Source organism: Oncorhynchus nerka, linkage group LG15 (assembly GCF_034236695.1).
Source record: "Oncorhynchus nerka isolate Pitt River linkage group LG15, Oner_Uvic_2.0, whole genome shotgun sequence".
Taxonomy (NCBI): domain Eukaryota; kingdom Metazoa; phylum Chordata; class Actinopteri; order Salmoniformes; family Salmonidae; genus Oncorhynchus; species Oncorhynchus nerka.
The window spans coordinates 70,422,319-70,440,664 of NC_088410.1; the positions used below are offsets into that span (position 1 = coordinate 70,422,319).

An 18,346-nucleotide genomic window follows, 5' to 3' on the forward strand; every position below is an offset into this window, starting at 1 on the left:
TAACAGATGTAATGGTGATTATGACACGGTAATATAACAGATGTAATGGTGATTATGACACGGTAATATAACAGATGTAATGGTGATTATGACACGGTAATATAACAGATGTATTGGTGATTATGACACGGTAATATAACAGATGTAATGGTGATTATGACACGGTAATATAACAGATGTAATGGTGATTATGACACGGTAATATAACAGATGTAATGGTGATTATGACACGGTAATATAACAGATGTAATGGTGATTATGACACGGTAATATAACAGATGTAATGGTGATTATGACACGGTATTATAACAGATGTAATGGTGATTATGACACGGTAATATAACAGATGTAATGGTGATTATGACACGGTAATATAACAGATGTAATGGTGATTATGACACGGTAATATAACAGATGTATTGGTGATTATGACACGGTAATATAACAGATGTAATGGTGATTATGACACGGTAATATAACAGATGTAATGGTGATTATGACACGGTAATATAACATGTAATGGTGATTATGACACGGTAATATAACAGATGTAATGGTGATTATGACACGGTAATATAACAGATGTAATGGTGATTATGACACGGTAATATAACAGATGTAATGGTGATTATGACACGGTAATATAACAGATGTAATGGTGATTATGACACGGTAATATAACAGATGTAATGGTGATTATGACACGGTAATATAACAGATGTAATGGTGATTATGACACGGTAATATAACAGATGTAATGGTGATTATGACACGGTAATATAACAGATGTAATGGTGATTATGACACGGTAATATAACAGATGTAATGGTGATTATGACACGGTAATATAACAGATGTAATGGTGATTATGACACGGTAATATAACAGATGTAATGGTGATTATGACACGGTAATATAACAGATGTATTGGTGATTATGACACGGTAATATAACAGATGTAATGGTGATTATGACACGGTAATATAACAGATGTAATGGTGATTATGACACAGTAATATAACAGATGTAATGGTGATTATGACACGGTAATATAACAGATGTAATGGTGATTATGACACGGTAATATAACAGATGTATTGGTGATTATGACACGGTAATATAACAGATGTAATGGTGATTATGACACGGTAATATAACAGATGTAATGGTGATTATGACACAGTAATATAACAGATGTAATGGTGATTATGACACGGTATTATAACAGATGTAATGGTGATTATGACACGGTAATATAACAGATGTAATGGTGATTATGACACGGTAATATAACAGATGTATTGGTGATTATGACACGGTAATATAACAGATGTAATGGTGATTATGACACGGTATTATAACAGATGTAATGGTGATTATGACACGGTAATATAACAGATGTAATGGTGATTATGACACGGTAATATAACAGATGTAATGGTGATTATGACACGGTAATATAACAGATGTATTGGTGATTATGACACGGTAATATAACAGATGTAATGGTGATTATGACACGGTAATATAACAGATGTAATGGTGATTATGACACGGTAATATAACAGATGTAATGGTGATTATGACACGGTAATATAACAGATGTAATGGTGATTATGACACGGTAATATAACAGATGTAATGGTGATTATGACACGGTAATATAACAGATGTAATGGTGATTATGACACGGTAATATAACAGATGTAATGGTGATTATGACACGGTAATATAACAGATGTATTGGTGATTATGACACGGTAATATAACAGATGTAATGGTGATTATGACACGGTAATATAACAGATGTAATGGTGATTATGACACGGTAATATAACAGATGTAATGGTGATTATGACACGGTAATATAACAGATGTAATGGTGATTATGACACGGTAATATAACAGATGTATTGGTGATTATGACACGGTAATATAACAGATGTAATGGTGATTATGACACGGTAATATAACAGATGTAATGGTGATTATGACACGGTAATATAACAGATGTAATGGTGATTATGACACGGTAATATAACAGATGTATTGGTGATTATGACACGGTAATATAACAGATGTAATGGTGATTATGACACGGTAATATAACAGATGTAATGGTGATTATGACACAGTAATATAACAGATGTAATGGTGATTATGACACGGTAATATAACAGATGTAATGGTGATTATGACACGGTATTATAACAGATGTAATGGTGATTATGACACTGTAATATAACAGATGTATTGGTGATTATGACACGGTAATATAACAGATGTAATGGTGATTATGACACGGTATTATAACAGATGTATTGGTGATTATGACACGGTAATATAACAGATGTATTGGTGATTATGACACGGTAATATAACAGATGTAATGGTGATTATGACACGGTAATATAACAGATGTAATGGTGATTATGACACGGTAATATAACAGATGTAATGGTGATTATGACACGGTAATATAACAGATGTATTGGTGATTATGACACGGTATTATAACAGATGTAATGGTGATTATGACACGGTAATATAACAGATGTAATGGTGATTATGACACGGTAATATAACAGATGTATTGGTGATTATGACACGGTAATATAACAGATGTAATGGTGATTATGACACGGTATTATAACAGATGTAATGGTGATTATGACACGGTATTATAACATTTGATGGACAAACTCATTGAGAAAGTGGAGATGTTGATGTGGGTAGCGTTGTGTGTGTGTGTGTGTGTGTGTGTGTGTTGATGAGTTATTGAAAAATAGCTGTCTTGACAGGCAAGCTACAACAGACAAAGATGATCAATAGTTGTGTGTTTGTAGTTGTGAGTAGCATAGTTGTGAATGAGATGGTGTCTGTATGGGGTGTGGCGTAGCGTGTCATAACACGGGCTGATTGACAGCACTGTGTGTGTCGCCATGGTAACAGGTGGCGTCGTGGACCGAGCAGGGATCAGGCAGCACCTGCAGCACCTGGCCCAGAGTGGAGCAACACCTCAGACCACTGTAGCCAGAGCCACAGCAACGAGGGTAAACACATTTCCATTGGAGTCATTTAGCACCCAGAGCCACAGCAACGAGGGTAAACACATGTACATTGGAGTCATTTAGCACCCAGAGCCACAGCAACGAGGGTAAACACATTTACATTGGAGTCATTTAGCACCCAGAGCCACAGCAACGAGGGTAAACACATTTACATTGGAGTCATTTAGCACCCAGAGCCACAGCAACGAGGGTAAACACATTTCCATTGGAGTCATTTAGCACCCAGAGCTACAGCAACGAGGGTAAACACATGTACATTGGAGTCATTTAGCACCCAGAGCTACAGCAACGAGGGTAAACACATTTACATTGGAGCCATTTAGCACCCAGAGCCACAGCAATGAGGGTAAACACATTTCCATTGGAGTCATTTAGCACCCAGAGCCACAGCAACGAGGGTAAACACATTTACATTGGAGTCATTTAGCACCCAGAGCCACAGCAACGAGGGTAAACACATGTACATTGGAGTCATTTAGCACCCAGAGCCACAGCAACGAGGGTAAACACATTTACATTGGAGTCATTTAGCACCCAGAGCTACAGCAACGAGGGTAAACACATTTACATTGGAGTCATTTAGCACCCAGAGCCACAGCAACGAGGGTAAACACATGTACATTGGAGTCATTTAGCACCCAGAGCTACAGCAACGAGGGTAAACACATGTACATTGGAGTCATTTAGCAGACACTCTTATCCAGAGTGACTTACAAGGGTACATTTTCACCTACTTGGCTCAGGGATTTTTAACCTAGTTGGCTCTGGGATTCGACCAGCAACATTTTGGCTACTGTGGTGGAAAATCGGTTCAAATATGACACAATCAAGAACTTTGTGAAAATCAATAGGCTTTTAATAAAAAGGTATCGCAAGCCGGAGTGGTCCGCTGAACACACACTCTTTTTCAGAGCACTCGCTCTGAGTTATACCATACCACATAAGTCCCTCCCATATGCAAATGAAGTTACATCCCAATCCGTGCATCCTGCTTGTTCAGCCCAATAACGCCCATATCTGCTTTCCGTCAGATTATAATGATGACAAGACCCTTGCTTTGTCCCTGCACTCAGCTCAATGCGTTCTTCTGTATGTGTGTTATCTAAGGTCAGCAGACTATGTGTCTCCTCTGTTTTTAGCGTGCTCAGCTATACTAAAAATACTATACATTCCTCTATTTTATAGGCTTGCTTTGTCCCTGCATTTAGCTCAATGTGTGTCTTTATCTTGGATCAGCAGACTATGTGTCTCCCCTGTCATTCCTTCAGCATCTCCATGTCCTAAGAATATATGAGTTATGTCTTTAATCCATCAGTTGGTCATTTGGCTGACCCCCTCCTTTGTATATCCCTCTGACCTTTGTATGTCCAGCTATTCTAGGCGTCTATGTGTCTCCATTTTTAGTGTTTCCAGCTGTCCCATACTCTTATGGCCTTACTCTGGCTTCCTGTCCTATACAATAGATAATGCCTTTTACCAGAATGGCAAATGTACTCTAAGTGTATCTTTCTTTTGTGTTACATTCATATATGATTTTCCATATATGTACATCATTTCTCCCATACTACTAGCACAATTATCTTAACTGCTAGGCTACCTGACATATTTAAACACACACAGTACATTCAATTTGAGCATTGCACCCAGAACTTGTTGGAAATGTTAGTTTTGACAGTCTCTCCACCCACACAGCACCAACACACCCACACAGCACCAACACACCCACACAGCACCCCACACCAACACACCCACACAATACCAACACACCCTCACCAACACACCCACACAGCACCAACACACCCACACAACACCAACACACCCACACAGCACCGCACACCAACACACCCACACAGCACCAACACACCCACACAGCACCCCACACCAACACACCCACACAATACCAACACACCCTCACCAACACATCCACACAGCACCAACACACCCACACAACACCAACACACCCACACAACACCAACACACCAACACACCCACACACCCACACAGCACCCCACACCAACACACCCACACAGCACCAACACACCCACACACCCACACAGCACCCCACACCAACACACCCACACAATACCAACACACCCTCACCAACACAGCACCAACACACAACACCAACACACCCACACAGCACCGCACACCAACACACCCACACAGCACCAACACACCCACACAGCACCCCACACCAACACACCCACACAGCACCAACACACCCACACCAACACACCCACACAGCACCCCACACCAACACACCCACCACAACACCATCACACCCCATACAGCACCCCACACAACACACCCACACAGCACCAACACACCCACAACAACACTCCACACAGCACCCCACACCAACACCCCACACCAACACAGCACCCCACACCAACACACCCACACACCCACACAGCACCCCACACCCCACACAACACCAACACACCCCACACAGCACACAACACCAACACAGCACCCCACACAACACCAACACACCCCACACAGCACACAACACCAACACACCCACACAACACCAACACACCCACACCTCATACACTCATACACCACCGTACACGCCAACATGTGCCAGGGGGTTTCTCCTGGTCAGGTCATGTAAACTGGACCAACTCCTTGCCCTAATGCAAAGCTCTCACACCTCTTCCAGGCCCGAGACCTTATTCCCTAACTACCCAACCCTGTGGTCCACACCTCTTCCAGGCCTGAGACCTTATTCCCTAACTACCCAACCCTATGGTCCACACCTCTTCCAAGCCTGAGACCTTATTCCCTAACTACCCAACCCTATGGTCCACACCTCTTCCAGGCCTGAGACCTTATTCCCTCACTACCCAACCCTGTGTTCCACACCTCTTCCAGGCCTGAGACCTTATTCCCTAACTACCCAACCCTGTGTTCCACACCTCCCTCCCAGTAGCTTACCGGTCAGGTCAGATCCTAACCTGACCTCCCACTGACATCATTAAAAACAACAGTTCATTATTTGTGGGGCCAATATGTACCATGGCAGTGTTGACCAATGACTTCTGCTTAATTTAAACTGGTATGAATTTTAGTGATGTACATACTTTCCTCACTACAGTGTTTCAATATTTTATTTGTAATTTTTTTGCTAACTTATTTTTTTACTTAATTGTAACTCCAAAAAGTTCTGGGACACTGTAAAGTCCATGGAGAACAAGAGCACCTCCTTCCAGCTGACAACTGCCATGAGGCTAGGAAACACGGTCACCACCGATAAATCCATGATAATCGAAAACTTCAATAAGCATGCCTTCCTCCTGGCTACTCCAACCTCGGCCAACAGCTCCGCCCCCCGCGCAGCTCCTCGCCCAAGCCTCCCCAGCTTCTCCTTTACCCAAATCCAAATAACAGATGTTCTGGACCCTCTATTTCTGAAACTATCCCCCGCCATTGTCGCAACCCCTATTACCAGCCTGTTCAACCTCTCTTTCATATCGTCTGAGATCCCCAAGGACTGGAAAGCTGCCGCAGTAATCCCCCTCTTCAAAGGGGGAGACACCCTGGACCCAAACTGTTACAGACCTATATCCATCCTGCCCTGCCTATCTAAGGTCTTCGAAAGCCAAGTTAACAAACAGATCACTGACCATCTCGAATCCCACCGTGCCTTCTCCGCTGTGCAATCTGGTTTCCGAGCCGGTCACGGGTGCACCTCAGCCACGCTCAAGGTACTAAACGATATCATAACCGCCATCGATAAAAGACAGTACTGTCCAGCAGTCTTCATCGACCTGGCCAAGGCTTTCAGCTCTGTCAATCATCAGACTCAGTAGCCTCGGTTTTTCTAATGACTGCTTCACCTGGTTCTCCAACTACTTTGCAGACAGAGTTCAGTGCATCAAATCAGAGGGCATGTTGTCCGGTCCTCTGGCAGTCTCTATGGGGGTGCCACAGGGTTAAATTCTCGGGCCGATACTTTTCTCTGTATATATCAATGATGTTGCTCTTGCTGCAGGCAATATTCCCTGATCCACCTCTACGCAGACGACACCATTCTGTATACTTCTGGCCCTTCCTTGGACACTGTGCTATCTAACCTCCAAACGAGCTTCAATGCCATTCAACACTCCTTCCGTGGCCTCCAACTGCTCTTAAACGCTAGTAAAACCAAATGCATGCTTTTCAACCGTTCGCTGCCTGCACCCGCACGCCCGACTAGCATCACCACCCTGGATGGTTCCGACCTAGAATATGGGGACATCTATAAGTACCTAGGTGTCTGGCTAGACTTTAAACTCTCCTTCCAGACTCATATCAAACATCTCCAATCCAAAATCAAATCTAGAATCAGCTTTCTATTTCGCAACAAAGCCTCCTTCACTCACACCGCCAAACTTACCCTAGTAAATCTGACTATCCTACCGATCCTCGACTTCGGCGATGTCATCAACAAAATAGCTTCCAATACTCTACTCAGCAAACTGGATGCAGTTGATCACAGTGCCATCCGCTTTGTTACTAAAGCACCTTATACCACCCACCACTGCGACCTGTATGCTCTAGTTGGCTGGCCCTCGCTACATATTCGTCGCCAGACCCACTGGCTCCAGGTCATCTACAAGTCCATGCTAGGTAAAGCTCTGCCTTATCTCAGTTCACTGGTCATGATGGCAACACCTGTAGCATGCCCTCCAGCAGGTGTATTCCACTGATCATCCCTAAAGCCAACACCTCATTTGGCCGCCTTTCCTTCCAGATCTCTGCTGCCTGTGACTGGAACGAATTGCAAAAATCGTTGAAGTTGGAGACTTTTATCTCCCTCACCAACTTTAAACATCAGCTATCTGAGCAGCTAACCGATCGCTGCAGCTGTACATAGTCTATCGGTAAATAGCCCACCCAATTTACCTACCTCATCTCCATACTGTTTTTATTTATTTACTTTTCTGCTCTTTTGCACACCAGAATCTCTACCTGTACATGACCATCTGATCATTTATCACTCCAGTGTTAATCTGCTAAATTGTAATTCTTCGCCTACCTCCTCATGCCTTTTGCACACATTGTATATAGACTCCCCTTTTTTTTCTACTGTGTTATTGACTTGTTTATTGTTTACTCCATGTGTAACTCTGTGTTGTCTGTTCACACTGCTATGCTTTATCTTGGCCAGGTCGCAGTTGTAAATGAGAACTTGTTCTCAACTAGCCTACCTGGTTAAATAAAGGTGAAATAAAAAAATAAAAAAATAACTTATTTTTGACTTTAATAATAAAGATTGTTGTGTATTTGTAGATATTGTGATACTTTTAACATCCGCATTTAACATCTCAACACACGCACACACACACACACACACACACACACACACACCAACCATCACCTCAAAATGAACACACAACATCACCACTTATCTTAAAAAACTGCTTTACTTATGTCTATAGTGTCATAAATACAATACACTTTTAAATAGCCAATAATAACATGTTGATTTGTCAGCATCATTTCACCCCAGGATTAAATACACGTACAGTCATAGCTGCCACAGTAGGAACCTTCAGACACCTCTGTCGGATATACTGAATACAGACATCTGACACTGATTCACTGATAGAGCTCTCTCATTGGAGGAGAGGACGGTCACACACACACAACACTTGCTAGTGGTCGCCTACTTTAATTCACTTCTACTTGCACATTCAACTTCATCTTCTGCCGATCTACCATTCCAGTGTTTAATTGCTATATTGTAATTACTTCGCCACCATGGCCTATTTATTGCCTTAACTTACCTCATTTGCACTCACTGTATGTAGACTTTTTGTTTTCTTTTGTTCTACTGTATTATTGATATGTTTTGTTCATTCCATGTGTAACTATGTGTTGTTGTTTGTGTAGCACTGCTTTGCTTCATCTTGGCCAGGTCACAGTTGTAAATGAGAACTTGTTCTCAACTAGTCTACCTGGTTAAATAAAGGTGAAATAAAAACATTTTAAAAAACTTTCTCATCCCCATGGCAACTGGACAGGAAGGGGAGGGGCCAGGGGAACAGTCCATATATGGCATCATCACTGTCAGGTGACCTGTTTGTGAGGATTTCATTTGGCTGATGCCTGAGCAGCAATTTACAGTTTGATTTGAACTGAAGTAGAGACACTTTCCCAGAGACATACAGACATCATCCAGTGAAAAACAACATCATTCATCCACCATGAAGGTTAGTCTGGGGTTTCACTGTCGTAGCATGTTTCCCTCCAGTCAGAGATATAGGAGCCTATTGCATTCATTTCCACAGCTCCTACTGTACCCTCTCATATCCACAGCTCCTACTGTACCCTCTCATATCCACAGCTCATACTGTACCCTCTCATATCCACAGCTCCTACTGTACCCTCTCATATCCACAGCTCATACTGTACCCTCTCATATCCACAGCTCCTACTGTACCCTCTCATATCCACAGCTCCTACTGTACCCTCTCATATCCACAGCTCCTACTGTACCCTCTCATATCCACAGCTCCTACTGTACCCTCTCATATCCACAGCTCCTACTGTACCCTCTCATATCCACAGCTCCTACTGTACCCTCTCATATCCACAGCTCCTACTGTACCCTCTCATATCCATAGCTCCTACTGTACCCTCTCATATCCACAGCTCATACTGTACCCTCTCATATCCACAGCTCCTACTGTACACTCATATCCACAGCTCCTACTGTACCCTCTCATATCCACAGCTCCTACTGTACCCTCTCATATCCACAGCTCCTACTGTACCCTCTCATATCCACAGCTCCTACTGTACCCTCTCATATCCACAGCTCATACTGTACCCTCTCATATCCACAGCTCCTACTGTACCCTCTCATATCCACAGCTCCTACTGTACCCTCTCATATCCACAGCTCCTACTGTACCCTCTCATATCCACAGCTCCTACTGTACCCTCTCATATCCACAGCTCCTACTGTACCCTCTCATATCCACAGCTCCTACTGTACCCTCTCATATCCACAGCTCCTACTGTACCCTCTCATATCCACAGCTCCTACTGTACCCTCTCATATCCACAGCTCCTACTGTACCCTCTCATATCCACAGCTCCTACTGTACCCTCTCATATCCACAGCTCATACTGTACCCTCTCATATCCACAGCTCATACTGTACCCTCTCATATCCACAGCTCATACTGTACCCTCTCATATCCTGTGAGCTGTGATTGGAGCGAGACTAGCAAACAACTTGATGACCACACTGAAAATGGAAGAAAAACAGATCAAAATGTGGACAGACTTGATGATCGTGCTGCATTGGATTTGCAGCTCAGCTCAGAAATGGAAACAGTTTGTTGTGAACAGAGTGACGGAGATCCAGTCCTTGACCAATCCAGAGTCATGGTCACATATTGAAGGGAAAACTAATCCAGCCGACCTCCCTACCAGAGGACAAACTGTTTGAAACTTGACACAGAGCGAGCTATGGTGGAATGGACCCAGAATTCTGACATCACCCAATCAGTCCGAAGAGACTGATGATAACAAGGTTCCGGATGAGGTGAATATAGAACTCAAGTCCAGTTGCCAGGTTACTGTACAACTCGCAGCAAACAGCACAGACAGCACTGAACCTGTGTTGGAGCTTGAAAGGTACAGCAAACTGAAAAGAGTGTTCAGAGTCACCGCCTGGATGAAGAGATTCATTGCCAATGCTCGTACAACCATAAAGATGCAAGTTGAACTGACTGCTGACGAACTGTTTGATGCAGAAAAGTACTGGATTAAGGTAACAAGAGTTTTGGACAGGAGATCAAACTACTGAAGGCAGGAAAAAGCCTAAACAATGACTGTAAAATCAGAGAACTGAAACCTTTCCTGGACGAACACGAACTGCTCAGTGTAGGAGGAAGACTGCAACAGTCCAACTTCACATTCAGAGAGCAGCACCCATGGGTTCTGCACAATAAGTCCAGATACTCAGAAATGCTGATACAGTACCACCATGAGAAGGTGATGCATTCTGGAGCAAGAGACACTCTAGTACAAATCAGAGAGCGATACTGGATCTTGAGTGCTAGGCAGCTAGTCAAGAGCACAGTGGCAAGATGTATAGTGTGCAAGAGATTCAAGGCAAGGGCCGGACAGCAGGTCACTGCGCCTTTACCAAAAGACAGAATAACTGAATCCCCACCATTCGAAGTCACAAGTGTGGATTTTGCAGGACCGCTCTATGTGAAAGAAAATGGTTCTGTGAAGAAGTCATACATTGCACTGTTCACTTGTGCTGTAACCAGAGCATTTGGAACTGGTCTCAGATCAGTCAACAGAGACATTCCTGTTAGCTCTAAAAAGATTCATCTCAAGGAGAGGATTATGCAAGGTAATCTACTCAGACAATGCAAACACGTTCAAGAGAGCTGATCAGGACTTGAAAGAGCTGTGGAAAGCAATCGAAGAGCCCCAACTCTTGGCGTTCTTCTCAGAAAGGGGCATCACCTGGAGGTTCATCGCAGAGCGAGCAGCCTGGTGGGGCGGATTCTGGGAAAGACTCGTCAGGTCAGTAAAAACATGCCTGCGAAAGGTTCTTGGGAGAGCTTCACTTAATTTTGAAGAGATGTGCACAGTCCTGACAGAGGTAGAAGCTATCCTAAATTCTAGGCCTCTGACCTTCGTGCACAATGAGGTGGATGAACCACAACCCCTGACCCCAGCACACTTCCTGGTGGGTAAAAGACTAACCTCTTTGCCTCCAAAGCCATTTCCAGCTGACACTCAGCACCCAACGTTAAACAAGGGGGAAATGACACGCAGATGGAAGTACAGGCAGAGACTTGTGACCAGTTTCTGGAACAGTTGGCGAAGAGACTACTTGCTGGATCTAAAGTCAGCACACCGCTGTGACACACCACAGCCCACCCCACTGAAAGCGGTTGACATTGTACTCATTAGAGAAGATAACCTACCCAGACAAACCTGGAAACTAGGAAAGATTGAAGAACTCTTTCCAGACCGAGTTGGCCTAGTTAGATCATGTTCAGTTCGTACTGCTTCAGGGACTTTGTTGAGGAGACCTATTCGGTTGATATACTACCTAGAGATCTAGATGAACACAATTGTTCATCGGGGGGGGGGAGGATGTTGTAACTTTAATGTGTTTGAGTTCATGTTTAAGTTTATTCTTTGAGCTGTATCTAAAGATATTTCTTTAGATTTATTTGCATATGTAATTGTATTGGGTTGTGTTGAATTACGCTTTTTGACTGCAAGTCCCAGAATGCCTTGCGAGAGGAATGAGTGATAACGCGCCATTTATGTGCAGGTTCTAGTGATTGTAGCTGACTTTCCGACAGCATCTTACCTGCATTGCTCTGTACCAAAACAATTGTTGTTATATGTAACGTAAACAAGTATTCTTACTAAAAGAAGCTTTCGTATGAAAACCGACGTCCCGAGTCATTACTGTACCCTCTCAGATCCACAGCTCCTACTGTACTCATGGTGGCTACATAGTGTCAAATAAGGGAAGGAAAGGAGGAAACAAGAGGAGATAGGAAAAGGAAGGAGGAGAGGAGACTGGGAAGGAGGGGATCAAAGGCAAGAAAGGTAACTGAGCCGTTTAGGGCTGGACCCATGAACCTGTCGCTGAGAATCATAGTAGTAGTATTCACATAGAGGAACCCCTCGTGTAACTGGCGTTTCTCACAGCATAGAAAACAGAGGTCCAACACACACACACACACACACACGCAGAACAGTCACCACTGAATACAGGGCATTGGGTTTCATACAGCAATGATATCATAATATTCTCCCTATATATATATAATTACAATATATATTAATATAAAAACACGTTATCCATTTTATTTACAGATAGAGACAATAAATGATGAATACCTTGCATAACCGAGAGGAGGCAACATGTAGGTGGGATTTGTCATTGAAACAGCCAGGAGTTAGACTAGAGCCCACAGATTAGGAATTAGGACTAGAACCCACAGATTAGGAGTTAGGACTAGAACCAACAGATTAGGAATTAGGACTAGAGCCCACAGATTAGGAATTAGGACTAGAGCCCACAGATTAGGAATTAGGACTAGAACACAGATTAGGAGTTAGGACTAGAACCAACAGATTAGGAATTAGGACTAGAACCAACAGATTAGGAATTAGGACTAGAATCCACAGACTAGGAATTAGGACTAGAACCCACAGACTAGGAGTTAGGACTAGAACCCACAGATTAGGAGTTAGGACTAGAACCCACAGATTAGGAGTTAGGACTAGAACCCACAGATTAGGAATTAGGACTAGAACCCACAGATTAGGAGTTAGGACTAGAACCCACAGATTAGGAATTAGGACTAGAACCCACAGATTAGGAGTTAGGACTAGAACCCACAGATTAGGAGTTAGGACTAGAACCCACAGATTAGGAATTAGGACTAGAACCCACAGATTAGGAATTAGGACTAGAACCCACAGACTAGGAATTAGGACTAGAACCCACAGATTAAGAATTAGGACTAGAACCCACAGATTAGGAATTAGGACTAGAACCCACAGATTAGGAATTATGACTAGAACCCAAAGACTATGAATTAGGACTAGAACCCACAGATTAAGAATTAGGACAAGAACCCACAGATTAGGAATTAGGACTTGAACGCACAGATTAAGAATTAGGACTAGAACCCACAGATTAGGAATTAGGACTAGAACTCACAGACTAGGAATTAGGACTAGAACCCACAGATTAGGAGTTATGACTAGATTCCACAGATTAGGAATTGGGACTAGAACGCACAGACTAGGAATTAGGACTAGAACCCACAGATTAAGAATTAGGACTAGAACCCACAGATTAGGAATTAGGACTAGAACCCACAGATTAGGAATTAGGACTAGAACCCACAGATTAGGAATTAGGGTTTACTGGGAATAGAGACTTGGCAGAGGCTCCTTTACAGCAGAAAACATGACAATGAGCACGCTCAGAGTTCAAAGGTCAGAGGTCCTCTCCGTATCGCACGTGTCCCAGGGAGAAGGTGAGAGGTGACACTGGATACAGTTCCCTTAACGTCCAGATTTCTCCCAAATTTGGCATGTTACTCTCGAAAGGCCGCAAGGATATGTCCATAAAGGTAATGGGAATGCACTGAGAGAGATAGAAAGAGGGGAGGACAGAGAGAGGGAGAGAACAACAGAGGGAAGGAGAGAGAGAGGGAGAGAACAACAGAGGGACGGACAGAGAGAGGGAGAGAACAACAGAGGGAAGGAGAGAGAGAGGAAGAGAACAACAGAGGGAAGGAGAGAGAGAGAGAGAGAACAACAGAGGGAAGGAGAGAGAGAGGGAGCGAACAACAGAGCGAAGGAGAGAGAGAGGGAGAGAACAACAGAGGGAAGGAGAGAGAGAGGGAGAGAACAACAGAGGAAAGGAGAGAGAGGGAGAGAACAACAAAGGGAAGGAGAGAGAGAGGGAGCGAACAACAGAGGGAAGGAGAGAGAGAGGGAGCGAACAACAGAGGGAAGGAGAGAGAGAGGGAGCGAACAACAGAGGGAAGGAGAGAGAGAGGGAGAGAACAACAGAGGGAAGGAGAGAGAGAGGGAGAGAACAACAGAGGGAAGGAGAGAGAGAGGGAGAGAACAACAGAGGGAAGGAGAGAGAGAGGGAGCGAACAACAGAGGGAAGGAGAGAGAGAGGGAGCGAACAACAAAGGGAAGGAGAGAGAGAGGGAGAGAACAACAAAGGGAAGGGGAGAGAGAGGGAGAGAACAACAGAGGGAAGGAGAGAGAGAGGAGAACAACAGAGGGAAGGAGAGAGACAGGGAGAGAACAACAGAGGGAAGGAGAGAGACAGGGAGAGAACAACAGAGGGAAGGGAGAGAGAGAGGGAGAGAACAACAGAGGGAAGGAGAGAGAGAGGGAGAGAACAACAGGGGGAAGGAGAGAGAGAGGGAGAGAACAACAGGGGAAGGAGAGAGAGAGGGAGAGAACAACAGAGGGAAGGAGAGAGAGAGGGAGAGAACAACAAAGGGAAGGAGAGAGAGAGGAAGAGAACAACAGAGGGAAGGAGAGAGAGAGGGAGAGAACAACAGAGGGAAGGAGAGAGAGAGGGAGCGAACAACAGAGGGAAGGAGAGAGAGAGGGAGAGAACAACAGAGGGAAGGAGAGAGAGAGGGAGAGAACAACAGAGGGAAGGAGAGAGAGAGGGAGAGAACAACAGAGGGAAGGAGAGAGAGAGGGAGAGAACAACAGAGGGAAGGGAGAGAGGGAGAGAACAACAGAGGGAAGGAGAGAGAGGGAGAGAACAACAGAGGGAAGGAGAGAGAGAGGGAGAGAACAACAGAGGGAAGGAGAGAGAGAGGGAGAGAACAACAGAGGGAAGGAGAGAGAGAGGAAGAGAACAACAGAGGGAGAGAGAGAGAGGGAGAGAACAACAGAGGGAAGGAGAGAGAGAGGGAGTGAACAATAGGAGGGAAGGACAGAGAGAGGGAGAGAACAACAGAGGGAAGGAGAGAGAGAGGGAGAGAACAACAGAGGGAAGGAGAGAGAGAGGGAGAGAACAACAGAGGGAAGGAGAGAGAGAGGGAGAGAACAACAGAGGGAAGGAGAGAGAGAGGGAGAGAACAACAGAGGGAAGGAGAGAGAGAGGAAGAGAACAACAGAGGGAGAGAGAGAGAGGGAGAGAACAACAGAGGGAAGGAGAGAGAGAGGGAGAGAACAACAGAGGGAAGGAGAGAGAGAGGGAGAGAACAACAGAGGGAAGGAGAGAGAGAGGGAGAGAACAACAGAGGGAAGGAGAGAGAGAGGGAGAGAACAACAGAGGGAAGGAGAGAGAGAGGGAGAGAACAACAGAGGGAAGGAGAGAGAGAGGGAGAGAACAACAGAGGGAAGGAGAGAGAGAGAGGGAGAGAACAACAGAGGGAAGGAGAGAGAGAGGGAGAGAACAACAGAGGGAAGGAGAGAGAGAACAACAGAGGGAAGGAGAGAGAGGGAGAGAACAACAGAGTGAAGGAGAGAGAGGGAGAGAAAAACAGAGGGAAGGAGAGAGAGAGGGAGAGAACAACAGAGGGAAGGAGAGAGAGAGAACAACAGAGGGAGAGAGAGTAGGATTTACTAATTTACAGTAGTTTGATTGTTTTAAAGCAGCACACTTGTATCCTTATCAAGTTAGAATAAGTTAGAATTGGGTTAGCCCTTCTGTTAGTAACTGGGGTTCAATTAGCATGAGGATTCCCTAATCCTTTTATTAGCATTGCTCGGTCAGAAAAAGGCTCTTGGCCAAAGCCATCTGTTAGCATTGCTAGGTTGTCTTACCTGTTAGCGTTAGCTCCTGTTAGTAAGTGGAGTGGAGTTAGCATGAGTACGTCCGTACAGCAGAGGGATCGAGTCTCTGAGGAGCCGGGGGAGGAGCTAGACAGGGCGTGGCAGACATGGGCGTGGCAGAGCGGGGGAGAGAGGAGACAGCGTGCAGTGAGTCAGGCAAAGCAGAGAGAACGGCACACACGCATGAATGCCCTCACACACACCAAGCGTTAAGATTAATCATTTGGTGGCTGTTATGTCAGTGAGTCGCCAAACACCTGTATCACATCCACAATTCATTCAACTGTGAATACAGTACTCCCTTCCAGACACACACCTTCTGGTTGCAGCTGTTTCCTGGGCACCAGGGGCATGGAGGGCATACGGAACCCAGCGGGCAGGGTTTCCATGGAGCCCGCCATCATACCCATCCCTCCCCCTCCCTCCCGCGCCCTGAAACGCTTACGCCACGATGGAGAGCGGCGGAACGTCTTATCATCCCCACTCTACACAGAGAGAGAGAGACAGAGAGACAGAGAGAGAGACAGAGACAGAGAGAGAGAGAGACAGAGAGAGAGAGGAGACAGAGATAGAGACAGAGACAGAGAGAGAGACAGAGAGAGACAGAGACAGAGACAGAGAGAGAGACAGAGAGTGGTATATGTGTCAACAGTAACCTTGGGAAAATCCTCTGCATTATCATTAACAGCAGACTCGTACATTTCCTCAATGAAAACAATGTACTGAGCAAATGTCAAATTGGCTTTTTACCAAATTACCGTACCACAGACCATGTATTCACCCTGCACACCCTAATTGACAACCAAACAAACCAAAACAAAGGCAAAGTCTTCTCATGCTTTGTTGATTTAAAAAAAGCCTTCGACTCAATTTGGCATGAGGGTCTGCTATACAAACTGATGGAAAGTGGTGTTGGGGGTAAAACCTATGACATTATAAAATCCATGTACACAAACAACAAGTGTGCGGTTAAAATTGGCAAAAAACACACACATTTCTACACACAGGGTCGTGGGGTTAGACAGGGATGCAGCTTAAGCCCCACCCTCTTCAACATATATATCAACGAACTGGCGCGGGCACTAGAAAAGTCTGCAGCACCCGGCCTCCTCCTGCTAGAATCCGAAGTCAAATGTCTACTGTTTGCTGATGATCTGGTGCTTCTGTCACCAACCAAGGAGGGCCTACAGCAGCACCTAGATCTTATGCACAGATTCTGTCAGACCTGGGCCCTGACAGTAAATCTCAGTAAGACCAAAATAATGGTGTTCCAAAAAAGGTCCAGTCACCAGGACCACAAATACAAATTCCATCTAGACACTGTTGCCCTAGAGCACACAAAAAACTATACATACCTTGGCCTAAACATCAGCGCCACAGGTAACTTCCACAAAGCTGTGAACGATCTGAGAGACAAGGCAAGAAGGGCATTCTACGCCATCAAAAGGAACATAAATGTCAACATACCAATTAGGATTTGGCTAAAAATACTTGAATCAGTCATAGAGCCCATTGCCCTTTATGGTTGTGAGGTCTGGGGTCCGCTCACCAACCAAGACTTCACAAAATGGGACAAACACCAAATTGAGACTCTGCACGCAGAATTCTGCAAAAATATCCTCCGTGTACAACGTAGAACACCAAATAATGCATGCAGAGCAGAATTAGGCCGATACTCACTAATGATCAAAATCCAGAAAAGAGCCGTTAAATTCTACAACCACCTAAAAGGAAGCGATTCCCAAACCTTCCATAACAAAGCCATCACCTACAGAGAGATGAACCTGGAGAGTCCCCTAAGCAAGCTGGTCCTGGGGCTCTGTTCACAAACACAAACACACCCTACAGAGCCCCAGGACAGTAGCACAATTAGACCCTACCAAATCATGAGAAAACAAAAAGATAATTACTTGACACATTGGAAAGAATTAACAAAAAAACAGAGCAAACTAGAATGCTATTTG

General features: G+C 44.4%; 1 protein-coding gene across 1 annotated transcript in view; it reads right to left on the reverse strand.

Moving 5' to 3' along the window:
- Positions 1-16,379: 16,379 nt before the first annotated feature.
- Positions 16,380-18,346, reverse strand: part of LOC115125478 (liprin-alpha-4-like) — a 208,437-nt gene continuing 206,470 nt past the window's right edge. The window contains 2 exon segments of the mRNA XM_065001860.1: positions 16,380-16,469; positions 16,699-16,867. Coding sequence (XP_064857932.1) covers positions 16,411-16,469; positions 16,699-16,867 — 228 coding nt within the window. The 3' untranslated portion in view covers positions 16,380-16,410.